Here is a 27,949-nt window from a genome sequence, read left to right on the forward strand (position 1 = left end):
TGTTGATAGCGCTGGGGAAACCTGCAGTCAGCTGAAGACTGAAGAACTCACTTGGATGACTTAAGAAATGTTAAGAAATGTTCTTCCTGTTGAAAATGCTGCGTCCAGATGAACCGAATGGCACCTGACAGTGGGTGACCACCAACAGTAGATGATACGACACTCCAAACTTCACTCTGGACTTCAAACACCTTGGATTCACCTCTTCTTCCAGACTCTGGGACTTTCTCTAGCATCCTAGGATTGGACTTTCACAAAATGTGCTTTCTTCTAAAACCAGACCACTGCTCAACAGTCCAGCTCTTTTTCTCCTTTGACCAGGTAAGATGCTTACGGTGCTGTCGTTGGTTCAGGAGTGACTCGATGCATCAGTGGTGATTCTTGACACGCTGACACCAGCCTTAGCCCAATCCTTGTGAAGCTCTTATATTCTCGAACTGACTTTTCTCGTAAATCTTTTCGAGGCTGTGGTCATCCCTGTTGCCTTTTCTCAAGGCATACCTTTACCTTACAGCCGACCTTCCATTAATATGCGTCTATACATCACTCTGAACAGCCAGGTTTTTCAGCAACCAACTAGACTGAGAGATACACAGTAATTATGCTGTCTTAATAGTAAGTTATTTAATGATTTACTTATCAGGACAGAATGAAATGTCCTGATAATTTGAGATATTGGATTTCTTCAAAGTTTAAACAAAAAAAGTCTTTAAATATTTCCTAGAAAATATGAAAATTCCTTTTTGAAATAAAAAAAATCTCACAACTATTAAATGTTTTGTGATCCACTAAAACTGGGACTTGGTTTTCTTGGTTAGTCGGTGATCGTGTTTTTTGTGTGAGGTGAAGAAAATTTCTGACAGGTTAACAGGTTAATATTGGGGAAAAACTGAGTCTGATTTTCCAGAATCCAGCTGCTACATCCCGGCATCATAATGCATTTCATTTGAGCTACTCCACTAAGTAGACATAACATTAGCTCTGGTTTGCCACTCAGTCAAGCTCAGCCAGCAACTCCAGTATATCAGCTCACTCCAGTGCGTGCCATTCGGCACACCTTTTTTGAAAAATCTCTGCAAGCCACTTTGATACCCACCACCACCCCAACACCTCTATTTCATGCTACTTCTGACTTAAACAATCACTGTCACCGGTGGCTGCTCTGTTTAGTTCTCTGCCTTTAGGCTTTACACATATTTGCTTTTAAGAGCGGACGTGTCCCAGAACAGAGCTATATCACCAAATATAATTAGTGTAAAAGGAATAATAAAAAAAAAGAAACAGTCCTGGCAGGAAATCCTCAGGTTTACCTTTTCCGAGTCACAGCACACAGCCTGGGCCTCTCATCTGCACTCCAGGGCTGGTGAGTGTGATGGTGACCGTGGTAAACAGAATTTGATTTGAAGTTTAAGCTGGTTGATTTAGTTGAAAGGTTTAATGCAGGAGAAAATGATGATAAAATGACTGATTTCAGTGTTTAGGAATAAGTTGGAATGATGAAAGTGAGAAATAAAATGTGTCGTATTTCTGTTTCATTTTCCCTCGTTTCCAAAATGAGAGTTTAGATCACAAATATTACCTGTGCCGTACTGTTTCAGGCCTAGTTTTGTGTGTATGTAATGGTTATGAATGAGGCTCCCGGTGTTGCTTTATCTGAAAGTCGAGGGGGTGGGGGGTGGGGTGGGGGGGGGTGAACCTTGGGATGAACAGCCGAGCCAATCAGACTGACCACAGGATATGCCACAAACGGGGCTGTGGACCAGTTTAACCCATTCAGGTTTTCACTTTCATGAGACAAAAATCTTCTGTTTGTATTGTTAAGTTGTCGGTTGTTTTCAGACAGGAAGTTCTCAGGTTTACCTGGTTATCTGAGAGCTGTGGAAAGGTCACCGTGTGGCTTTAATCAAAGGGAGAGGCTACAGGCGCTTCAGCGTGACCTCTCTGAGATGTTAGAGGATCCACTGTGACTTTTTGTCCTCACTGATATTATCTCTTTAGTGACAACAGAGCATCGTCAACATAATGACCAATGTTATGCTTCAGCCAATCATTTGAGCCAATTAGCGCACGTCTCTGTAACATTTCCTGTTCGTATTTAAGTTTCACAGATGAGCGATGAAGATTTTCTGCCTGAACCCACAGGAACCCCTGATGCTCCAGCAGATAGTTTCATTTTGACATAATATTATGCACTTGAGTGTACTGTTGTTCTGTGTGTGTGTGTGTGTGTGTGTGTGACCATGTGATCTTCATGATGATGTCATCAGGCTCTGCATGGGGATTGGTCCACAGCTACCTAAGGGGAAAAAAGCAAAAAACGAGTGAGTGCTTGAGTCGTGTTACCTGACACGTTTCCATTAGTCCTGATTATTATTCACATTTCCTTTTTGATTTAATTTTTAACTGTGTGAAAGTGCCTGCCTATGTGACGGCCCACCCTCCGTCACCAACACCAAAAACAACACTTCCTGAATGCTCATGTAAAGCAGGGGCACTAATCTGATGCTCAGTGGAGAATGGCTGGCTTTTTCACTCTAATACCGAAGGTCTTGACCTTCCTATGAAAAAGTGGCTCTGCGTTACATAACTTTGGATTTGGGACTGAAAATAAAATTGATTTGAACTAAAGGCAGGTGAGGCTGACAGCCAGCTGCTGTGCTGCACTCTGAGCAGTCAGCAGACGTTGGTATTTATTTATCGGAGCAACGAGCCACGCTGAAAGTGATGGGTTGTCTTCTGCAGTGTGGATCTGAAAGTCTGCTGCAGGTGGGCACACAAACCTCTAATGGTATGATGCCTGAATCTCATGCACACGTCTGAACAGAAAGAAGCAGGAGTCGATCAGACAATGAGGTGAAAGAAGTTTTATGTCTGACATGCGCTCGTTTCATTAATCTGATGGCAACTAAACATATCTGAATATGCAACCTCTTCATTTTTCTGTAGAAGTCAACAATAGATGATTAGTGAGTGTACAGTGTACAGTTTGTGGTGTTATTTGGATGCATAACATCCCAGAGGTTCTCAGTTGGATGCAGGTCTGTCCTGTCAGAAGCTTAATCATCCAGGAACTGTCTACACACACTGGCCTTGACATTGTCCTGGACCAGGATGAACTGAGGACCCAGTGCATCAGGATATGACTGACAGTAATGTGAGGATTTTAACCTGGTACCTAACAGCGGTCAGGGTACCACTGACTAGCACATGGTCCATATATGAACCTCCAAGGACATGAACTTGGACCCAGTGATACCTGCATGCCTTTAGCTGGCGGAGCTAAAATCATCAGTAATCTTTAGTTTTCCATTGTTCACTTTTCTCTGCAGTCTCACATCTATTACAAACTGACCAGACTGCAAGAACCAGAAGCTGGTTTGATGTAGTCTTTCCAGTGCATTTACTGTAAAACTCCAGATTTACAGGATGTAACTGGTGCTGAAAGGTCCACACGAGACCAAAGGACGAATGTTTTGTGCATTTCGGGAGCTACCCACACAAAACCACCAGGCTGCACTGAGGTGGTGCAACAGCCTCCTATAGATGTTTTGGCTGAAAACACATCTTAAAGTTCAACCTTGTCATAAATAATCAGGTAGTTTTAGTTTGGTTTAGTTGCACTCTTTAATCTTGGTGATGTTTCTCACTCACACACACACACACACACACACACACACACACACACACACACACACACACACACACACACACACACACACACACAGGTGTTTATTATACGCAGTTTCTCACTCACACACACACACACACACACACACACACACACACACACACACACACACACACACACACACTGGTGTTTATTATACGCAGTGTGCTGATACTTGCTTTTATCTGTGGATTTCCAAATGTGAAGCATTTTCTAAATGACAATGAAACTATTAATATGATTTAAAGAAAACGTAGCTGATGCACTGTCCATTTCTCTCTCTCTCTCACTGTTGTTTCTGACTGAAGCTGTAGAAAACACCAGCAGAAGAGTGACCCATATCTGACTGACAGTATGTCACCACTTTACCAGATTGAATGTCTTATAAGGGCAGAGCAAACCTAGCTGTTGAACTGACACACAGGTATGTGCTCGGTGTTACACCCAGCCTGCTCTGATTCTCTGTCCGACCTGCAAACAGCTGAGCACGATCTACCAGTGACACATAATGAAGTGTTAAAAGATCCTACTCCACATCTCTTATTCAACAAAAATTCCAAAATTAGAAAAAAAACCAAACATGGGCATTTATTAAAAGTTTAGTGCTACAACATTTGCTATTTACAGGCAGGTGGTGGGAGTGTAACATCGTGCTGTTGTTTATTAAGAACAAACTGGATATCAGCCAATCAGGTTTGAGACAATTGCAGGATACAAACATAAATCCTGACTGACATGGGCTTTACACTTCACACTCTTTGCACACTGTAAAACATCACAACTTCCTGTTTCATAAAAGTAAAGTCATTTTAGCTTTTGACATTTTTGGTTAGAGATTCAGTTCCTGATCTTAAGAATCTATGTGCCTGAAAATGAAGATAGGTGATCTGAGGCAGCGGTCCCCAACCTTTTTTGGGCCACGGACCCGTTTAATGTCAGACAGCCTTTAAGGTGTCGCGGATAAATACAACAAAATAAAACGATACGACTGAGACAAAAACTGTGGTATTTTGTAAATATAATAATAAACACGAATTCACGGTGTAATTGTGTAACTTTATTAATGGTGTCCACCTGAAATGCACCAACAACATTGAGAGTAACATCCTGCTCTCTGCCCCTTAGTGCTCTCTGGTTGCTATGGTAATGTGTAAATATTTCTTTCAAAATAAGACACAACTACAAATCTGTCAGTGCGCCTCAGGGTGGCTGTGGCTACAATGTAGCTGCCATCACCACTGTGTGAATGGGTGAGTGACTGGATGTGTAAAGCGGTTTGGGGTCCTTAGGGACTATTAAAGCGCTATACAAATACAGGCCATTTACCATTTTACAACACAGGAAAAGACCCAGGGAAACCGAGTTAACTATAAAAACCCTGAAAACCATAAATTTGCCCCCCGAGCTTCACGTGGCCCGGTACCAAGCGACTCACGGACGGGTTGGGGACCACTGATTGAACAATAGAAGGCTCAAAACCGTTGCCTGGTCTGATGAGTCTTGATTTTTTTCTGCAGATTTTGGATAATAAAAACAGTTTTAACCGACTAGAACTTCAATCTTAATGTCTTGAACTTATATATCAAAGTTTGAAGCAAATAAAAAAAAAAAACCTAGAAGATGCAGTAATTATGACTTCTTGTAAGTGCAGAAAAATGCATTTTTTAAATCACTTTTTATCCTTCCTGCTCCACTTCACCCACCCATCTTCTGTGTTGGCATCCCTTTCTATTAATGCTTTGTGTCTGCGTTATGGTCTGCCTTCAGAAATGTACTTTAGGAGCTGAGTACATGGACAACGTGCAGTTTGTATTGAAGTGAATGAGAGCTCAGCTGTGGAGTATCCATCGATTAGGGTTTCAAATTTGAAAACATGAAACCCCAAATTAGAAGCAGCAGAACCTCTTTATCAGCAATAATCAGAGTTGTGTAACAGTTGAAAGCTGATCAAACACAACACTGGAAACCACTGGACATGCAAAGATGGTGTTCCTCTGCTCTCTTAAGTTCACCCTGTGGCTAACAGTCTGGTGCTTTTCCCCGAGGAGAAAGGTAGCAGTCGCATCAGCCAGCAGAGAATACAGAAGAGGAATAAGACGCTACGCTAAGCCCTGTTCCACAGGGAATAGAACCGCCACCCGTTAGTGCTAGTGCCTTGCTTCTGAGGACAAAGAACCTCAGCTGTTAACATCAAGATAAATCTTTAACCAGCGGCTGAAATATTCATCAGAAGCTCCAAAAATATCTGCAGTGGCTTCCACGAGCCAGGAGTCGTCTGCCTTCTGTTCATTAGACACATGTAACCTCCACCTGCCATCCATGCAGGAGTCTTGGACTATCAGCAAACCAGCAGAATAAATTCACATGAGTGTTGGAGTCATCTCAGCTTCAGGGTTGTGTTTCCTCACATCCTGCCCGTCTCTTACTAGTACCAGACAAAGGTGGAAGTGCAAAAAACTGCAATTCCTTTAATGGCCACTTGAAGCTGCCTCTAAAAATGAGTGAATTATCATAAACTCACATGTTAGGAGACCTAACAGCCTGGTAAAGAAAAAAGGCTCAGCCTCTGTGGACAGCTTCATCCACTCATCCAACACTGGTGTTAGAGGGGCAGTTGCTGAAGGTTAACCACACTGTTGCGTTAGCAAAAGAACCACCACCAGAGGGCACTGTGAGATGCCTCATAAGCCGAACAAACTGTGCTGACAGGAAGAAGCTAAATATTGGAAAAGTTTACCAATGGCAATAAAGGGGAGCTCTAATTATCCCACATTTAAGACTCATCTCAAACAAAGGCCGATCGTCAGTGTGTACAGTTTGTAGTTTCAGTACCTTTAGTTTGTAGTATTACTGCAGCATTACTGCGTTCTGTCAGGTTCAATCCTTGTCTCTCCATTCTGTTTGTCACTTGTAGATTTTTGAGACAATGTGGCAGCCTGGACAACAGCCTGCAACACAGCAACACAGCAACTGTGAGGCAACACAGCAACTTGGAAGCAACGACAACGACAGGAAGACGAAGATGCTCTCAGACCTTGAAGCTTCTCTTCCTCTTCTGGACGTTTTGCTCGGGATGGAAAACGATAACGTAAACTTTGGGCATGTAGAGCATCCCGAGAGAGACGGACGCACTGAGAGACATGGAGACGGTAAGAGTGGCTGTCTGGATGAACATCTGTGGAAAGAGAGGCTGATGCTGAAGAACGTTTGTCCACGTAAAGGTGACCTCTGTACAAATTCATTACTTTGACTTCTAGCAACCCTGACGTCCAGCAGATTCACCAACAGTCACGATTTTTTAAACTTTTCATGGTCGAGGCAGATTTTCTTTAGAACTCCAATCAGCAGAAAATTGCTCAGTGGGATATCGGTGAACGCCCGGAGTTCAGTAAGCCTTTGTAACAGCCTGAAAAGAAGAATTTCAATCAATTTGTGACCAAATCAGGCTTAAAGGGACATTTTTTTAAAGGTCACAACTGGACGACCAGTTTGCTATTCGAATGTTTTACTGGTGCACCTGTGAAATATGCAAAAACACACACTGCAACACGGAGGTGTAAACAGTACTGGGTGTTGCTGTGCAGTTTACCAGTTTATGCTTCACGTGAAACAGGAAATTTATCAAAACAAGTAGAAACATAGATGGAAACACAGAAACTAAGACAAAAACTGAATTTGTACAAGACTGACAAGCTGGAAAATAAAAGTTTGTTATGAATACTTTTGTTCTTCAACACATGCTGAAATCTCCAAGGCAGCTTTCTGTAATTTCTTTAAGTAGTCTTCAGGAATAATTTGGTACCTCAGCTTCTTCTTCCTGTCTCCCTTTTTACTGAGGCTTCAGCGAACAGTAGACAGATCAGCTGAAGGTTCATCTGCTGTAGATGTTTCTATACGCCTGTCACTTCTTCTTTTGTCCTCTACTTGTTTAGTTTCCTCAAATTTGAAAGAGAACTGCTCACGGTGCTGAGATATGCCACGTTTTCAGCTACAACCTCGTTGTGAATCACCTCGTCGGTGCATAAATAATATTTCATGCCAGTCAAATTTTGTTATCTCTGCCATTTTTCCTAGATTCGGCTAAAGAAATGTGAGTACATTGTGTGTTAGTAGCAGTGCCTAAATATACAAAACAAAATTGTCTGTTATGTGTAGACACTACACTTCCATAGAGAGAGTTTTTATGCCTGAATGATTCATTGGTCAACATTAAGATCTTTAATGAATAAAAAAATGATGAGGTACAGAAACTGGACTGAAAATGAGAGAAAAAGCAGCGAATGTCCAAAGAAAAACCTCTTCAGAAAGCCTGACGAGCGATGGTTCAAGACCAGTTTAAAAAAATAACTCTGGCTTGTTGGAAGCAAAAAATAAAGAAAGGAAGCGTTCAGGACATTTGCACAATGCTGTGTGTGACATGTGAGGACATAAAATACATACAGCACACACACTGCAGCACGCACAGGAACCCACAAACACAGTGCCAGCAAGTTTCCATCGCGTTGCTTTATTTAAGTGCGTGTGAACTCCTGCAGACATGTTAATTCCCTCAACCACACAGCTGTGTTTCCATCACTTCAGACGATATCACACTAAGCTGGATTCGCTTTCTGGGGTCTGACCTTCACTCGAAGTCTTACTGCTGAACCGCAGTGATTTACAGGAACCTGTTTTTGTCTCCAGAAGAGAGGCGAGTGGCCACAGTGTGTAAACAGATTTATGTCCCCACAGTCAGAGTAAAACCACACACGCTCCCTCTCTCCGTTAATCCTCCTGCAGCTCTGTGTGCGTGTTTGTTCTCTCGGCCTCAGATAAAAAAAAAGACGACAATAAAAACAGCTTCTTTTATTTTCTCCTCCATCCAGCATCCGTCACTCCTCGACTCTGAGGCAGGAGGAGGAGAGACGAGGAGCGAGGAGGACTGAATGTTATCAGAGTGAGGCAGGAGGAGCAGAGGAGGAACAAAAGAGGAGGAGGCGGAAGGATTTTAATTCTAATTTTAGTGATTGCTCCTCCACAATATCGCACACTCTTTCCTGGATTTTACACAAACAAACAAACAAACAATCGCACTTAATGTAGTTTTAGCGTTTCTCGGTTTCCGTGGTGACGGCAGCTTATTCCGTTCAGGCTGACGGTGACAGGCAGGAGCCCGTGTGAGCTGATCGACTCCAACACGGAGGAAATCTGGCTCGTGCTTCACCTCTGTGCTGTTTCTGGCAGCTCTGGTTGGTTTTCAGCTGGAAGGAGGGCTGCTCAGTGCAGGTCTAATGAAACACCTGCCAGACTGGCTGCTGTGGTCTGCTGTACAGCTTCACACAACATGCAGACAACATGTCACCAAATCATTCAGCAGGACTGCAAACTGTGCTGTTACCATGAAAGTTTGGCCTAAGCGGTGACCTCAGGCTACAGGATCCGAGCTATTAAAGTGGAAAGAGCAGAAGCAAAAACACACGAGGATGGTCTGCTCTGTATCTTTATGTTTGCACTCGTGTTAAATCTCTTCTTCCCAGAAGCCTCTTTTCTTCTTCCCCTGTGGTTTCCTCTCCGCTCTGAGATAAATCTGCTGGACGTGCTTCTTTCTGACGCTGCTCTTTCCTTCCTCTTATTTTAGTCTTTTATTGTCTCTTTTATCTGTTTGGTGGAGCTCTTTGTAACTTTGGTTTAAAAAAGTTATTCTATAATTACGTCCTGTGTTTGTCCATAATCTGTATAATCCAGCTGTTCCCCTCTCAGCCTGGAAATGCCTCCACTTTGTGTCTAATTCTGCTCCGGTTTATCTGCAGCATTAAAGACTCGTCCCTCCCTCAGCTCAGACTAAACCACATACACTAAAACCCGCTTTCACCACATTTCTGGGTCAATTCACAGTTTTAATTTTCCCCTCACAGGAAACAAAAGCAGGAGCTCGTCGCTCTGCAGGTGAGGACGTATTTGTGTTTCCCCGTGGCTGTAAATAAATAAGCCCAGCGTTTAGGCACAGCTCGCGATTATATCACATGACCTTCCTCAGCGTGATGATGAAGGTCCTATTGCGGACATGCAGGAAGGACGAGTTCAGAAATGAGTTCAAGCACAGCTCACCAGAATTCAACAGTGACTCCTGGTTTCCTCCTTAAAGAGTAACGAGATCCTATGAGGTTCACCATTTCAGGTTATTTGTTAATGAGAGTAAAGAAATGCATTTTTTATATTAGCATCAAAAGACTTTTTATGTGTCTGCTGGGTTCAATCTCCCTGACGGTCTGTCACAAGAAAAACTGAGGATCTATTGATGTATATAACAGATGAAGCCAATATGATGTCAGCCATACCGTTCACATTTTGAACCCTGTGTGTTAGACTGATATTTGGTAATTAGTGCATAAAAATAAAACTAATTTGTCCAATCAAAGCACAGGCTTCCTGCATGGACATGCGTTTGTCTGATAAGTCCGTCACAGAGGCACCAGCACCAAAACATGACAGAGAAGTTCGATTAACCCTGAAAACAATATGCTGACAAGACAGTCAGCCTGGTACCGCCCGCTCTGACCAAGTTGACTGCAGTTCTTTGAATGTCCACCTGAGGCTGCGTCCAAAAGTGAATCATCTTCTACAAACAGGAAATTAGATCAGAAATAAACATGTTACAACCTGCTACATAAACGCCTTTGTAATCCTTAGGTTATTTCCCCCCACCGTAACAGCAGTATGGTGGCTTTATTTTTATGTAATTCAAAGATCTACATATTATTAATACATTATGCATTTTAGAAGCACATCTGCTCAGACTCTCTGCTGAACTTCAGCTAATATGTGCCAGTGAACTGGGTCACTTCACTGTATTTGTGCTGTTGGTGTCTTGTGGAGTATTCTTAATGCCATTATCTAACAGATAATATAACGCGGTGTGATTAACTCTAAAAAGTCTGCAGTCTAGTTTTGGTGAGTGAAACTCCAGCATCTGAACGTCACGTTACTCAGCATTAACTGTGTGTAAATGTGTGTATGTAATGCACTCCACCACAAAACAGCTCTATGCAAACCAGTAAGTCAGGTCACATGATTATATCTATGTTTTTGTACGTGCCTTCTTAAATATACCCGATTCTGGTTGCAGCTTGACCTAGCTTGGCTCGGTTTGGCCTGGTTCTTACCTTCTCGGTGGACTGTGCGGTACCAAAGAAGATGGGTACGAATGCGAGCCAGACGATGCAGGTTGTGTACATAGTGAAGCCAATTGGTTTTGCTTCGTTGAACGTCTCTGGAACGCCACGACTCTTCACGGCGTACACCGTACACGTTACCTAACAGCGAAACAAGCAGGATTGATAAAGGTTGCCTAGCAACATCGATGAATCTGTGCTCTATAAGATGGTCATTGACGTATCTGCTACAGGTCAGTGTGTTACCATGAGAACGATGCTGTAGCTGAGGCAGCAGATGATTGACAAGTCAGACATGTCACACTTCAGGATCCCCCGGGCCAGGTCAGGGTTCGGAGGGCGGAGCTCGTCATAATCGATAATGGTGTGAGGGGGGACGACGCCAAACCACACAAACACACCGAGGACCTGCCGCGCACACAGAAAACAAAAAGTGGGAATCATGTGAGGAGATGCTATAGGCGGAAACAGGAAGCCATGTGGCGCCTGTGGACTCACCTGGACACAGATGAGGATGAAGGTGATGACCAGCTGGGATGTGGGGCTGATGAATTTGGGCGGGGTCACCGACCTCTTGCCCTGTTCAAAGATGCGGTAGATGCGGTTGGTTTTGGTCAGCATGGCAGAGTAGGTGATGGCCATGCCGAGGCCCAGCAGGAGGCGCCGGAATGCACAAACTACCACACCTGGCTCCGCAATCATCAGGAAGGTGATCAAGTAGATCAGGAAGATACCTGCAGCGAGTGAGAGAGAGGGGCGGACAGGTGACGGCACCCTCAGAGCTGATGACGTCATCATCACAGCTGATGATGTAATTACCGATACACACCTGTCAGCAGTACATAGCTGAGCTCCCTCCCTGACGCCCTGACAATGGGCGTGTCATTGAAGCGGATGAAGGTGATAACCACAGCGCTGGTCGCCAGGATACCGAGCATAGCGAGAGAGGCAGGCACTAGGGCCCAGGGAGAGTTCCACTCCAGTTTGATGATGGGAGTGGGACGGCAGGCGGTTCTGTTGGGGACCGGCCGCATGTCTGACGGACAGGTCTCACAGTTAAACTCATCCAGCTGGTACTGATACCCATCACACAGCTGCAGACAGGGGAGAGAAACTGTTCAGACTGAAGAACGACTGTCATCGGTTTTAGAAGCACAACATTCAAACGATCAGAGAAAAGACAGGTTAGAAGACAAACTCGAATCCAGTGATCTGTAATGTGCAACACTTGGTGCCAGTGAGGGACAAAAATCTTTTTAACAGGAAGAAAACTGATGAAGCTTAGTGCTTGAGGGCTTTGCATGTCAGCAGAGTGATGTTATATTAAACTGTAGTCAGATTTTGTTGGGACAATAAAAGGAAGCTAATAGTTTTGATTTCTAGTTTCTGCTGCAACGTCTTGCATCAACTGCAGGCTTTCTCTAAGACAGGATGTTCCTAATTTTAATAATAGTGCACAGATAAAGCGAAGATGATCTAAACAGCAAATTAATTATAAATTCTCAGAATTCAGATAAAAAGATGCATGCATGCTGCACGTTTACCTCACAGTGCCAGCAGCAAGGAACCCCCTTCACCATCTTCTTCCTTTCTCCTGGTTTACAAGGAAAACTGCAGATGGACTCTGGAACGGATCTATCCCCTCCTGACCACTGCATCTCCTCCAGCTACAGACACCCAGGAAGAAAGAGAGAGGCATACAGCCACACAAAGAAAGACAGAACACTAAAACCCAGCAGGAGTACTTTCATGTTCACTCTTCTTACATTGAGTCTCAAATTGTTGGTCCACTGGCCGATGACATGGTAGCCAGGGTGGCTGTGATTGGTCATCTGAAACTGGAAGATGTCGTAGCGTCCAGGAGCGTCTCCGTTCTCGTTGAACAAAACGCTTGTACCAGCACTTCCTGCGAGACAGACAGGCCACGTCACCTTTAACAGCTCATCTCTGTGAGGCCACATGTGGCATCTCCACTTTAAGGGGAAACAGCAGCTACACCCAGCTGCACAATAACTACATTATTTGGCTGATAGAAAGCTGGACAAGACAGTTAAAGACCCAACAACTCAGAGTGTAGCTAGTTAGGACACTTAGCTAAAAGTTGGTCATTCTCACATGGACGTGGACCTGAGCTGAAAGAAATAGCAGGAACATAATCCAGTTTGACAGTAGGACAGAATGAATCAACATATTAATGAACCCAAAGGGAACACTGAAGCTTCAGGTGGAGGGATTTAAAGGATCAGTTTGACAGAGCTGGACTTCCTGCTGGGATTACCTCTGACTTTCAAAGCTCTGTGTTGGTTTAACTTTGGTTTAACTGCTCTTGAGGTCTATCCCAACACAAGCCAACCTGCTGGTCTTTTTGCATTTGTGCATACAGACAAGACATCAGAAATTCATGGTTGTATTAAATCTGATTTTATCCTGAATAGTTCAGCAGATCACAGAGAGCAGAACTACCTTTACTGCCTGTAACTGCAGCACATTCACTCAACTCTCACAACTCTCTCGCTAGTCCTTTAAGCAGAAAGCTTCTTCAGAGTTTTCAGCAGCTGCATCCTTTAATTATTAACACACACACACACACACGGTACATCAGAAAGACCGAGTCCACAGGGGAAACAGGCAAAGTGCATTAACTTATTATCTCTCCGTGACTCTGAATAAAAACAAAAACCAGCTGTGGAAATTAAACCAACACCTGAACCACGCAGCGATCAGAAGATAGAGAACTCCAGCTGATCCAGAACGTGTTGTCCTCGTAGAGTCATTTCCATTACAACTTGGTAATAACATGGTGACAGTGTGGTAATAAGCTGAAACAAGGCAGTAATAGTATGGAAACAAATTTTTACCTCTTAATTACTGGAAATTGCCAAAGTAATATCCAAATATTTATCTTGCGTCAACAGTGGTTTTAGCCGTTTAGTGGTTTTATATCAGATTGAAATGTATGTAACTGGGTAAGAACAGGTAATAACGAATGCCTGTAATGCAATACCAGTTTGTAGTAGTATAGTGATGTTTTGGTAACAACATCATAACCTGCCAGCAATAAAATGGTAATTTTCTATATCTTGACATGTGGCAATAACCTCATAGTATGAGCATAATATTGGTTGATTCCATACCATATTAGGATAAATGGCATGGCCTGTATTTTTATAGTGCTTTACTAGTCCCTAAGGACCCCAAAGCGCTTTACATATCCAGTCATCCACCCATTCACACACACATTCACACACTGGTGATGGCAGCTACATTGTAGCCACAGCCACCCTGGGGCGCACTGACAGAGGCGAGGCTGCCGGACACTGGCGCCACCGGGCCCTCTGACCACCACCAGTAGGCAACGGGTGAAGTGTCTTGCCCAAGGAGAAAATGACCAAGACTGTGCAAGCCGGGGCTCGAACCGGCAACCTTCCGATTACAAGGCGAACTCCCAACTCTTGAGCCCCGTGGCTCAAGATATTATTACCATGTAATAATGGTTGAATAAATCCTACCTTATGTCTGCAGTAGTATTTTTTGTTTGAAAGTAACATTATAAATAATGTGTTTAACATTGTGTGATATTAACTGAAAACATGCATGGTGGTCCTGTTTCTGTCTAATTCCACATTAAGAATGAACAATGAAGTTTTGCATTGTTTAGGGAATTATAAATAAACGATCACATGTGTTTCCAGGTTATCATCATTCTTCTTGAGGTTTACTTTAATAGGCTATTAACATGGAATTAGATATAAATGTGAAATTTTGACTCTTCACGAGTCACTTTATAAAAATTTGCACATTATGCAAAGATATTGTCATTTTATTGGTAGCAGGTTATGACATTGTTACAAATATATTACTGTCCTATAAAAACTGGTTTTGCTTCAAAGGCATTAATTTATTATAACATTATTATCCCCAGTTTCTTGCCTATTATTACATAGTTACATAGATTTCAATGTAATAATATTATCCTCCCCAGTGTTACCAAGTGCTCCTCAAATGGGATTGTCGATCATTGTGTAGTTCACAATAATGTTATAAAGACTCGATTTTACAATAAAAAGTACCTTAAACTGGTCATTATTGTGATTATTACTGTTAAAAATAAGAATTATTATGATTTCAAGGCACTTTGTTATTTTTTTAAATAAATAAAACTTGAAAAATCAGAGCAAACAATCCCCCTTCAGCACCCGCTGCCCATAACACCGAGGTTACAGTAATAACCGAATATATCAATATATCAGCAGGCTCTCCTTTAAAAGTAACTTTCAGTCTAAATGAAGAGAACATGAACTCAAAACACTGCTCCTCGTACTCTGTTGCTCTTTATGATGCAATATTTTCATTATAGAGAAGAATCCCAATATTAGTATGAGAGGGCCTCAGAGATCACATGACCACCAGGTGTCTGTCTGCAGGATTCAACTTTGGTTGTGTTGTCCCTGTTCAGGTTTGTGTCTAGTCTCACAGAACCAAAAATCAGCCTTTCTTAAAGTTCAATCTCCTAAAAATCAGAAAGAACCAAAAATAAGAACACAGTTGGACTAAAATGATAAAATATTGATGATTTGAAGAAGATGAAGTTTATGTAGAGGGAGACGAAGGAATGAGAGAGACTGGCGTGCTTTGTGGCATGCAGCTCCGGTGGTTACAGATGAAATCCTCTCGGTCTTCCAGCTGCTGCAGCTTCACATCTTTATAAAATATGGATTTGATGTCTAACAGGAACAGTTTGTTCAGTTGCTTGAAAAAAAAAAATCTAAAACCTGGTCCTGAGGAGTTTCTGTAGATGTAGAGAGATGCTAAAAAAACAAAAAATAAAAACCCATCGATGGGGTTAGATTGATTGGTTGATTCATTCTAAGTTGCTTACAGGTGTGAAAGTGAGTGCCAATGGTTGTCTGTCTCTTTGTGTTAGCCTTGCATCATATTGGTGACCTGTCCAGGGTGTACCCTGACCCTGTGGTAGCTGGGATAGACTCCAGCCCCTCTACGACTCCGATAAGGATACATGGAAGAGAATGGATGTTGGATGGATGGATGGATGGAGACTCCTTCACTGGGACAGTGAAATCCTGCAGACCACCCGGCTGGTGTCCCTGATGTCTATGAAATGCTAACGGTTAAAAATGTGAAACTCCTCTTGAAAATTGAACTAAAGTTGCAGTTAACGCATTTATGCAGCATTTAAATAGATTAAAATGTCAATCATGTATATTTAATCTCTGTAATATTCTGGATATCTCTAATTGAGCTATTTGTAAGTATCAGAGCTGTTTCTTATATTCAGTAACTTTGTAATATGCTGTATTATTTAATTTAATTCAGTCTGTTGCTGTTCTTATTGTCTTCGAGCACCTGTAACCACATCATTTCCTTATGGATTAATAAAGTATTCTGATTCTGATAACAGAAAGAGTTTTTTGTAGCTTCTCTCTGGTCAAAACTGGTTGTGATACAACGGCAAAAACTGAACTGTAGACGTGTGAATGTTGATATTGATCCACAAAGATTAGAGATCTTTAGAGATCGAAGATCAAATCGTCTTTACAAAGGTAGAAACAGAGATCAGAATGAAACACATTTATCTGTTTTTCTTTTTAAAAGACAACTAACAGCAGCATGACTGTGGACAGACGTGCACAGGCTGCAACACGAGTTATTTAAATTTCACTTCTGTTTCATTTGTGGCACGCTGAACTTACAGACTCAGGAATGCTGCTTGATTAATGTCAAGTCAATTATTCCAGTAGGAAAAATGGAGGTTTCTTGTTATTCTTTCTATCAAACAACTTGCCTAAAAATGTGTTTATATCATTTTATTTGACATTTTATTCGATGCAGAGATTGTAGAAAGTAACTCCGGAATAAGGAATCATTCTTATTAGAAACTAATGAAACAAAGATGTAACTCAAGCCGACATCATGGTAAAGTCCAACTATGATTGGACGTCATGAAAAGACCAGCAGCTGACGGTTAATCAACGTCTAAATGTTTGATGGCAAAAACAGAAAAAAGTTCATTGAATTGACTGAAACATATTTGTATATGAATTAAAAGAGAGAAAAAGGCTACACTGCAGTCATACGGTAAATATTTTAGTCAGAAGATTATTCATCTGTCTCATGTTCATGTTGTGCTTTATTTTTTTTCTACTCTTTTGTCCTTCTGTGGTCAAATTGGGTGTGTTCCTGGGATTTGGTGGCATCGCTGAAGGTTACTTGGCAGGAGCTTCAGTTTTTGTTGTGTCTGTTTAAACATGATAGATTGCATAAAAATGGTTGCTTTAAAAAAAAACAACCCTCAGCCCTCGAGGTTGCTGCTTGCTAAATGTGAGCTGTGCAGCTTCTTCTTCCACTCGTGTTGCACTGAGAGCAAACTACACAATCCTGCAGTACTAAGTCTACAAGCAGTACACAGACAACCTGGACATGTTTATATTCACTTTACTACCTTTTAGTTAATTTCTTTAGGAGTCCATTAAAGACCCAACAGCTGGAGGAAAAGCCCATTCCCTGCTATAAACTCTCAATGTTCCTCAGTCTGAGTGTAGCTCTTCTCCCCCTGCATATGTTTGATTTATGAAATCCAACGTCGTTTCACCACATGGCACACCTTTGACTGCCACATTCATTGTATCGTCCATTTGTGTTAACATTAAGCTCTTAGTTAACATAAATGATTCATGAGCCTCCTCCCTGTGTCTCCTCTCTGCCGTGATGCTTCACAGTCAGGTCCCGAGCCTTCAGCATCTTCAGAAGAATCTTGTTCACACCTGCAGACTCACATCAGCACACTCGTACATGGATATGTGTGAGCTTTTCTCTAAGTCTTACAGATTAGCCTTCTCTATTAAGGACAGATCCGTCACTTTCAGGAGTTCCTCAAAGGATTCTTTCCACTGCTTGTCAGTTATCCCTGGTCAGTGCATGCAAATCATCTTCTCACTCAAAACAGCCAGGACTGATTCTGCCCTGAAGCTCTGCTCCCCTCTTAACCTCAGTGTGGAAGATGTACACCTGACCACATCCTGGTCCTCAGGTGTTTTGGTGCTTCAAAAATGCCAATTTAATGTTTACCACCCACATATGACAGCATCCGCCCCTCGGGCCACTTGTTTTTCTTACTACTGCCACGTAGTGTGAATCCCAACCTTGATACCTCCGGAAAGGCAGTCCAGCTGCTCTCCAAGGGTTTGTTTCCAGAGTGCGGAGACGAATTACACCCAGTTGGCATCACGTTTTTTCCCCAGAGAGATTATGTCCATGGAACCAGTTTTACAATAGCAACCAAACCAAGCTCTCTGCCCATTCCGCTAGCAACCACAATGCCTCACGAGCCAAGGTTCAAGACCAGGTCTGAGTATGAGGACACATTCGTATCCTTACTTCAGGTAAAGCACTGTTACCGTAAAACAGTGTAATGTTTTGTCTGCGTGTTTTCTTACCATTGAAGTTGACGGTTCTAATGTAGTTCAGCAGCACTTGTCCCTCCACAGGGTCCATGTTGTTGCAGACTCCGGAGCTGCCGGGACACATATCCTGGTGCATGTTGTGCAGAGCGTGAGCCATGGCGTAGACCGCATCGATCACAAACTGAACCTTTCCTTCCTGCTCGTAGAGCGAGTCCCGTCCGATCCTCTCGTCACCTGCAGGAACACACACTGTGTCATATAATGGGAAACTACTCGATAAGTTGACTCACAGCTGGTCCCAGACGCCCTTCAGGTGTAGCCACACCTGTACATTTCTTCTTATCGGGGTCCAGTTTGATTCCAGGCCGAGTCAGTTTACATCTGAAATCGTCTTCCCAGAACTCAGCAAACCAGATGTTCCTGCGGTTGTTCTCCAGGGAGCGAGTCATGAAGTACTGATCAAACCCTGCACAACAAAAGTATAACACGCATAAAACACAAACAGCATCGAGTCTGAAAACGTCCAGATGAATCAACTTTTTGGGATTCCAGCCTGTTGCGTTTTTGTTTTCTTGGTTTTACCGTCAATCGAAGCCCGCTTTGGCAGGATGGTGACTGCACCCTCGGCAACATCCTCCAGCTCAGTGACCGGTGAGCTTTTTGCACCCCAGCTGTCTGACCCCACAAACAGGAAGTGGCCCGTCAGGTTAGCACGTTTTGCTGCCTCAAGGACACGCCTACCAGAAAGAGACAGAAAGAATCAGACAGTAAGTGATGTGACAACACATGAGGATGAGTCCGCTGCCATTGCTACTCCTCAGCCTCTGAGCAGACACACATATGGTATCGATTTCAAAGTCGCCTCATTCCCCAGAAAACTTGACCTCTGACCTTGAGGTCAAGGTCAAAGAGATTGAAACTCATCTGAGTTTTTAATAGATGCAACTATGGTATTAATTTGAAAATTCTGACTTCCTTCTTGAGTTATCGCATTAACAAGATTTTCAGAACACTTCGAATTCCATCAACCTTAAACGGTTGAGAAGTAAAATAAAATCAGTTAAACCTGAGAAAAGTTCCAATAAGTTCTTCATATTATGACAATGTTGTAAAATATCTGCTGGTGGTTTTTGGAGGTCACTGGTTTTTCATAGTGTCTAATCACCTGCACTGCTGGTCAAAACTGTTGATCTGGACTAAACGTAAAAGGATTAATGGACTTAGTTGTGGTCAGGTTGGGTTTTTTGTTAAACAGACTTCTAGGACCGCCCACTTTCATCTGTGCAATATTGCCAAAATCAGCAACATCTGGTCTCAAAGTGCTGATGAAAAACTAGTTCATGCATTTGTTTCTAAGCTGGACTATTGTAAGTCTTTATTATCCGGTTGCTCTAAAAGCTCCATGAAAAGCCTTCAGTGGACACAAAAAGCTGCAGTGATTACTGAAAGGGACTAGAAATGGAGAACATATGTGTCCCATATTGGCTTCTGCTCATTGGCTCCCTGTTAAATCGTTTTCCTCACATACAAAGTTTCATGATCAGGCTCCATTGTGTCTCAAAGACTTCAAAGTGTCATATTATACCAAAAGAACGCTTCGCTTTTAGACTGCAGGCTTACTTATGGTTCTTTAGAGTTTCAATAAGGAAAATGGGAGGCAGCGCCTTCAGCTATCAGTGGAGCCAGCTCTCAGTTTGGGTTTTATTAAAGGTTAAAGTAAGTGCTGAATCAGCTGATCCTGAAGCATCCCTTATTTAAGCTCCCATAGGATTGTTGAACCTTCCTATAATGTCACCAGAAATGGCTGCCCCTGGTGTGTTGGAGATCTCTTCTTGTTACAAAGGAGTTCTTCCTTCCCACTGTTGCCAAATGCTTTCTCACTGGGGATTGTGTAATTGTAGTTCTCTCTTTAATACTTCATGGTCTTTACCATACAGTGAGACAGTTATGAAACGGACCTTGTTGTGAACTGTTGCTACATAAATAAAAAGGGGATTTCTACAAAGTGATGTTTGTGTGTTTGTGTGTTTACTTGATGTCATCCTCATTGGCAAAAATGATCACGCCTCTGGCATTACTCGTCTCCATCAGACGTTTGATGATCTTGTCAAACTCTCCAGCTGTTGGCTCGCGAGGAATCTTCACCGACTGAGCGATACACACCCCACCTGACATAAAAAGAAAGATGTTACCAAGAGATGGACAGATCAGGAAAAACACGCAAGTTGAAAGAAAGCTCTGTGTACCAGCCTCTCTGGAGATCTGCATGAAGGCGTCGACTCCGCTCTCTCCATAGTTACCCTCCGAGGCCAGGGTGGACACGTAGTTCCAGCCCATGGCTTTGACGATGTCCAGCATGGCCTGAGCCTGGTATGAGTCCGGAGGAACCACCCTGGAGAAGTAGTCGTACCGGTTGTTATCACTGAGCTCCGGAGCTGTGGATGCATAGCTCACCTGAGGGATCTGAGAGACAATCATCCAACAGGTGACAGGTTTAAACAGAATCTGATCAAAGACGCGTCCTTTATCCTGACAGTCAGCGCTCAGGTTAAATTAAACACACTGGTCAGACTGGAGACACTGCTGGAGTTTAACAGGCCAGGAACACAATACGCACACACGCACGCACATAGAGGATTAATGTTGTGTAACAGCTGAGCAGAATGTGTGTCAGAGCCTCAATAAACAGAATAACAATCACATTAACGCACAACACTGCGCCTGTGTGTATGTGTGTGTGTCTGTGAGCAAAATAATGAAGGTCTTCACATTAATGAGAGCAGACCTCGTTATGACAGCCATCATCATCATCAGGGAGAATCCTCAGTGGAGCGAAACAGACATGAACTGAGTCTCACTTTACAGCCTTCACTTTTATCTCTGCACTTAATTTATGTCAACAGTGAGCACCTAGGAACGCTCCATGGCACCATCAACCCCCCACCAACTCTCTGTGACATCACCTAGCAGGGGTGCAGGTCTGTGCTCAGGTGATCGGGTCCTCTCAGCTTTCGGTTCTCTATAAAAGAAGGCGTTAACGCAGATAACGCTGCTTGCAGCTAATTGACCAGTTTGCTAAATTTGGTAGCTATGGCTCATGGGATCCATTGGGTTATAATTGTAAGGTTGGTGGTTTGACACTTGGCTGTTCTAGTATACATGCAGCAGTGTCTCTGAGCACGACACCCATCCCAAATCATGAGCTTAAAGTACGTAAATGGAGAAAATGGCTTTCAGTGCACTTTCCATTCATCGGTCAAAACATAACAGTCATGATTTAATACAGATGGGGCTCCATATGTGCCAGAAGCTGAAGTTTGTAATGTGTGATTACGTGTATTCTGCTGGGGTTTGCTTTAAAATTCAGCTGCTGAAAATATACCCGAGACACGTGTGTGTGGTTCACGGACACTCAGTCAGGAGTGTAAACCCGGTTCTAGACTGAACCTTCAAACCCGGCTCTGAACGCTCAAAAACCCTTTAAAAATCTGACCTAATTTGAGGACACACATCTTCACAAAAACGCACACAGAGAGCACCCGTAACAGAGTCATTAAAAGCTTTCATTAGAGTCAGTCAGTCATCCAGACACAAAGTGTCTGTTTAAAACATTAATCCACCAACCAGACGGCTTCATCCATTCACTGTCTGCCCTACTGTACCTGTCTGTCTCTAAGAGTGTATGTTAAACCAGATTAGCCATCCTTATATATATATATACACAATCCATAAGAAGTTATGGGTTGTATAGAAAACATGGGCGTGATCGTCGTGACATCACCTACTAGGTTGTAAAATCAATGCCGTTGCTGTCTGGGTTGTTATGAAAGAGGGGCGGATCTGACTGAGAAACCAAACAATACTGCACAATCATCTGAAAGCATACCTTTGAACCCAATGCCCTTTCATGTTTTTCTAACAAGAGCCACTGCCTGCTGACCACAAAGCTCTTATAAGGAGGGCAGTTTTAAGATAGTGGTGTCTTCACCATCCACACCTAGAAGATACGTACATATTGTATATGCATGGGTCTGTGGGTGAAATTTGTCTGTGGCATCTGCAAAAAGCACCATTACAACACACATGCACAATCAACCTACACTTGACTGCTCTTAGTTTTGCACCCAAAATGGGAAACCTGAACTATAGATACTGAAAATGAAAGCCAGACACCACATTTAATTATTATAATACAGTCACTCTTGATATATGACAGAGAGCGGCGATCTAAAGTGTACTCCTACATAAGTCGATTAAGTTGATGCAGCCCCTTTGAAACCAAAAGAAACAACTCAGAGAAATTGTACAATTCAAAAATGCTAATCTATAGAAGTTGTGGTGGCGGGTATACTCATATTCATCATTAAGAAACCAAGAACAACTTCAGGCTTCTTTTTAACACAAAAGGGTCACAGCTCTGTTGAGCCTTGTAATCCTTTAGTTCTCAGAATTAAATACTTTATGAAGTTCTATATAAATAAAGGCTGTGGTTCGTTTTTTGATCTTCAGCTGCTTCCTGCAGATGGCCCAGATACATCACCAAGCACAGATGCTTGCTTCTAAACCAACCTCAATATTCCATCCAAACCCGGCTCGGGTGTGAAATTTATGGTTTTGAGGGGCTTTGTTGTTAACTCAGTTTCCCTGGGTCTTCCCTGTTGTAGTTTTGTGTCTTATTTTGAAATAAATATTTACACATTACCATAGTGACCAGAGAGCACTAAGGGGCAGAGAGGAGGGTGTTACTCTCAATGTTGTCGGTGCATTTCAGGAGGACGTTGCTAATAAAGTTACACAATTACAAACAGAATTTATTATTATATTTAAAAAAATACCACAGTTTATGTTTTGGTCGTATCATTTTATTTTGTTGCATTTATCCACAACACCTAAAGGCCGGTGGTGGAAATATTGTCTGACATTAAACCGTCCGTGGCACAAAAAAGTTTGGGGACGGCTGGGCTGCATATATAAACCTTTAACTTTGAGCCTTTTTGCTGATATCCAGCCTCTAACGCTGACAGCCTCTAACTATCTCCTCAAAGACTCACACATGGACTCGTCTCCATATTTGTCCTGCTGGATCTCAGTCCTGCATTTAGTTCATGTTAATGAAGAATGATGCAAACAGGCTTCTGTGATAGAGCCGGTACTTTTTAAACTTTACAGGTCAAAGTCTGGGTCACGGTCTTATCGTCAGCGCTGAATGAGGTTACTGAGATCCATCCATAAGGTTATGCTTCAATATTGCCCAGACTGCTGGGGGGCTTCTTATAATGCACTCACCACCTCAACCAACTCTGCTGTCTTTTGCTCTCCCTGCATTTATGTGTTATTAATAACTATTGAATATCATTAACTTTGCGTTTTTGGTCTCTTGTAGTTTGTGCTTTGTCACTGCTATTCTTACACCTCCTCGTACTGGTATCATCGGCTCCTGGGCTAAATCAACAATGTGTGTTATTATTATTTTGTTTGTTGTCTCCCTATGATCTTTTCTAAGTGTGCTCGAGGCGGCTTCCTGTTAAAAGGGTGTTTTATTCTCCCTCATGTTGCTAATAGGAGAACAGTTGGCCTTCTCTCTATAGAGTGAGTCCAAGGGTTTTTATCTTGAAATAGAAACTGCTTTGAATGGATCAGTGCTGTATAAATAATAAATAAAGAATGAACTTGAAAAAAACAAATCTAATTCTGCACGTGTTTTTCAGACCACCATACAAATGAACACACATTTTAATTTCACTTACATGAAGAATTTATGTCGTTCAAAAATGAAATAAATAAACCATGAAGTAAAATAAAAAATAAACTAACAAATTCTCAACTTTCTAAACAATTTTTTGTTGTAAATGATGATCTAATATAAAATAAACTGAACTTCATTCTACACCTGATTTAACTCACACTGCTGTGTTCTTGTTTCATTATGCAATGGCAGTATCCCTTTGTTAACTGTGCAGAGTCTAATCTGACTGGGAAATTATACTTATTGTTTTGTAATTGTAATCTAACAAACAATAAGGTCTCCATTTTTGGATTTACCAGATTTAATCTGACCAACAATGTTGGGATTTTGCCCAGCTTTTGTGTTTGAACTCCTTCCCCTCCACAGTTGCTTTTCAAAAATTATTTTCTATAAATTCAAACTGCTCAAGAATATCCACCAAGAAGCTCTTTAACATCCAAATGATGCCAGTGATACATATACTCCAATAGCCACTCTATTTCTTGTTCATTACCTTACTTTAAAGGGATCCCAGTCCATATGTGCACCAGTCTCCAGCACCAGTGTATGTTTATGAAGTCTTTTTGCAACCCCATGTAATCTAAAACAAGACATTTGATGTATTTTGCTCTGTGTGGAGTAAATACTGAGTAATCTCTCAGTTTTTAGTTCAATACTTCACAACCTCCAGTTATTTTAACCATCTTTAGGGCTAACTCGCTATAATCTCTATATTCATGCTGTATAAAGACAGGTGTGCTCTTACTTCAAAAAGCCGCAGGATGTTGGCCACCATGATCGACACAGAGCTGGCTGATGCTCCGATCACTCCCACCACCCTCTCCGGCTTTCGGATGATGGGCGGCTCGCCATTGGAGCAGCGAATGTCGGATGTGTCTTTCTGGATAAGAGCCTGAACAAATGTCAGTGACTGTTCCAGAGCGTGGGTGTCCCGTGAGCAGGTGTCCAGTATGCGTGCCCCCAGAGTGATATTAGGCAGCAGCTCAGGGTCGCTGTTAATCTGGTCCAGAGCGTACAGCATGGCCTCCATGCGGTGGATCCCCTTTTCCTTCTTTAGCTCCCCACAATTTACACCATGGGGTCCGCGGGCATGGATGGGGAACAGCCCGCCCAGAGTGATGTCACCTGGTATCTTTATGGAGTGGGGGTGGAAGTGCTGGTGAGAAGCGCTCACCTGGACCACCTGTCCACCAGTCCAGAGGCAGAGAGATAGCAGGAGGCGGGGCCACAGATGATATTGGTAAAAAGTGCAGAAGAAGACATGAAGGTAATGAAGATGACGATGATGGCGGAGGGGGAGAGAGGATAGGGCAGGGCCTGATGATGTCATACTGAGGTGATGTTCAGAACTGAGCTTTCATCCTGCTGTGGAAACCTAAGGAGACAAGAAACAGTCAGTGGTGTCAGTAACTCCACTACGACTCAAAGATTGTCCTGGTTTTTGTGAAGAAAATAAGACCTGGGTTGATCTAATATAGCCTGAAAATGATCAGAACTGTTGCATAATAATCATAACTCATTAGACTGGTTCTCTGTGTAGGCATACAGAGGCAATATTTCACTACATTAGGAAAAAATGTGTCTAGTTCAGAGTCAGAAGAATCAGCTTGTGTGGGTTTGATAATGGCCAACAGGATGGCGTGAACTTTATTTCAGCTCCATGATGGAAATTAACAAAATGAAATAAATTTGATACAATTTGTGTTTGCTGTGCTATCACATATCACCACAAAAATGTGATAAGCAAAATACAAACAGAAACTGGCACAGGTCCTCAAATGGCTGCTTCATTAAACGGTCAGAGCCAAACTCTGCGAGGCTGTGAAAGGACAAGCGCACAGTTTAGCTTTTAGGGGCATTTTGAGGCTACAGTCAAACCCACAGTTGCTTCACACACTCAGTTCGCCAGATTTATTACTTCCTCTTTGATGATCACAGCAGTTTTCAGCTGTGCTAACATTTTAAAGAGATAAACTTTATTAGCAATCACAGTTCCAGTGGAACAGAGGAAAAGCTGGCTCTGTTCTTCTTCTTCCACCTGCTCTCTTTTGGGGTCACCACAGCAGATCATCTACCTCCACTGCACCCTCTAAACCATCCCCTCAACACTCTGCATGTCCTCTTTCACTGCATCCATGAATCTTCTCTGTGCTCCTCCTTTTCCCCTGCCCGGCAGCTTCATATTCAGCATCCTTTATCCAATATATCTGCTCCTCTGCACATGTCCAAACCTTCTCAACCTCATGTCTCTAACTTTGCCTCCAAACCGCTGAGCTGTCTTTTGCACCTTGCACCACCTCTTATCCTTTTGTCAGTGTCACTGTCTCCAAACCTCCGTTAGAAATAATAAACTATCTAATGATGAATGACTCCAATAATCACTGCCATTTAACACACTACTAATCAAATTAAAGTTGAATCAGATAAAATGCTCCAAATCTCTAAGCTCTACTGTACTCTTTATTTTTTGCTCCTTCAGCAGTTTGACACATCGTACGTGGCAGATGAAAGCACCAGAGAAGACCAAAGATAAGCTTAATTGCATGTTTCAAACTCACCATAAAAAAAAGAAAAACCGCTTTTTACACAAATTAAACAAAAGTGCGAGCCATGTTAACGAGACTCCAGCTTCACTCAGATCTTTTCCTCCTCCTTCCTTCTTGATTTTCCCAGAGGAACACTTCCTGATTAGATTAGCAGTCTAGTAATGATCAGATGATGTATTCTCACTAAGCACTCCCTGGTAAAGCATTATCTCTATATTCATGGAAAAATTTTGTTTCCTAGTACTGAAAAAAAATGCAGACTTAACCTTTTTTACTTTTGAGTGAAAGTCAGAAACTTATGTCTGTGCTGAATTTAATTAAGGATGTTGGATCCATCAGCAGCTCAGTTTGTTCTTGAAGTAGAAAGTCAGTTTGATATGTGTCATATTTTAATCTTAAATTAAGATTTTATTAACAGGATCATCCAGTGAGCCTGGTGGTTACTGAAGAGCAGCGAGAGCCTGTTATCAGTGAGCCGGAGGGGCTTTCAACAGAATGAGTCTTCAAAGAGGAAGATGGAAGTCCTGAAAAAATGATCTGCAGCGTGTGAGGCAAGAAGCATCTCTCAGCTCAACATCCTCCAAAAATTCAATATTATTGAAAAAAGCAATCTAAAGTTTAACAGTAATAGAGCGACCATCAGAACATAGACATTAATCACTTTCATGTATCTATTTATTGATCAGTTAAGTCACAAATATATTGATCAGATGAGTTCAGCTCATTGAATGTTTACACAGCCAAATGCGTGCTGCACATCACATTCACTCCTCCCCGGAGGTTAATCAGTTATCTGGGTTTAAAAGAAAAATAACCCTCACAGTTGACCATTACATAAAAGCAGCTTGTTTTCCGTGTTCGCCTGATAGTCCTGCTGTATCGTGGACTGGTTTCATTCACTGGTTCTGCTGGAATCATTTTCTCTGACTGGTTTTCCTTCACCGGGTTCTGCACTCACCGCAGCGGGATCCCTCTCCTCGCGGTCCGAGCTCAGTCCCGAACCCGCTCCGCCTGCAGGTCCGCAGACAGCCGCCGCTCCTCTCCGGTAAACTCTCCGCTGGTCCCGGCGACTGAGTCAAACTCCGGTTCACCTCCTGCTGCTCCTCCAATCAGCGGACTGAATATCCCGTCTGTCTCTCCACCTGCCTGTCTGTCTGTCTAATTAAAACATGCACACTAACGCTCGGCGTGCACTGGTTTTACCATCCTTATGAGGACTGGGCTGAGGACTTCCCTGCAGCGCGAGGACCACGTTTTGCTCGCTGCTGTTTGAAGGTTTCCGCAAATCAGGTTGAATCATGTTAATGAGGGTCTTTGCGAGCACACAACGAGAAAGTAGGTGTGTGTGTTCCGTGAACATGTTTTTACTTTATTATTAGCTTTTTAATTTAGCCCAGTGATTATTTTAGAGTCGATCT

General features: G+C 42.5%; 1 protein-coding gene across 3 annotated transcripts; it reads right to left on the reverse strand.

Moving 5' to 3' along the window:
- grm6a (glutamate receptor, metabotropic 6a) lies at window positions 1-27,818 on the reverse strand. Of its 3 annotated transcripts, XM_026154638.1 has the most exons (16): window positions 27,490-27,818; window positions 24,731-25,360; window positions 20,486-20,702; window positions 20,272-20,407; window positions 18,822-18,976; window positions 18,565-18,705; window positions 18,273-18,473; window positions 12,585-12,724; window positions 12,363-12,485; window positions 11,648-11,912; window positions 11,317-11,552; window positions 11,065-11,226; window positions 10,810-10,959; window positions 6,702-6,842; window positions 6,500-6,615; window positions 1-2,296 (listed from the first exon to the last, which is right to left on the reverse strand). In XM_026154638.1, exons 2-15 carry the CDS (start codon window positions 25,313-25,315, stop codon window positions 6,526-6,528), a joined length of 2,742 nt encoding a protein of 913 aa, XP_026010423.1. In that variant the 5' UTR covers window positions 25,316-25,360; window positions 27,490-27,818; the 3' UTR covers window positions 1-2,296; window positions 6,500-6,525. The 3 variants fall into 3 exon arrangements, with proteins under 3 accessions (XP_026010423.1, XP_026010422.1, XP_026010424.1); XM_026154637.1 differs by having other exon boundaries at window positions 20,272-20,702; XM_026154639.1 differs by lacking the exon at window positions 27,490-27,818 and having other exon boundaries at window positions 20,486-20,631; window positions 24,731-24,785.
- Between the last annotated feature and the right edge of the window lie 131 nt (window positions 27,819-27,949).

The sequence above is a fragment of the Astatotilapia calliptera genome, chromosome 20 (genome assembly GCF_900246225.1).
Source record: "Astatotilapia calliptera chromosome 20, fAstCal1.2, whole genome shotgun sequence".
Classification (NCBI taxonomy): domain Eukaryota; kingdom Metazoa; phylum Chordata; class Actinopteri; order Cichliformes; family Cichlidae; genus Astatotilapia; species Astatotilapia calliptera.

Excerpts from the sequence above, each read along its gene's own strand:
- grm6a (XM_026154637.1), bottom strand. The coding sequence starts at position 25,315 with ATGACATCATCAGGCCCTGCCCTATCCTCTCTCCCCCTCCGCCATCAT. Across the intron at positions 20,703-24,730 it reads ACATCCTGCGGCTTTTTGAA|ATCCCTCAGGTGAGCTATGC; the intron begins GTAAGAGCACAC and ends ATTGTCTCTCAG. Across the intron at positions 18,706-18,821 it reads AAAGCGGGCTTCGATTGACG|GGTTTGATCAGTACTTCATG; the intron begins GTAAAACCAAGA and ends TTTGTTGTGCAG.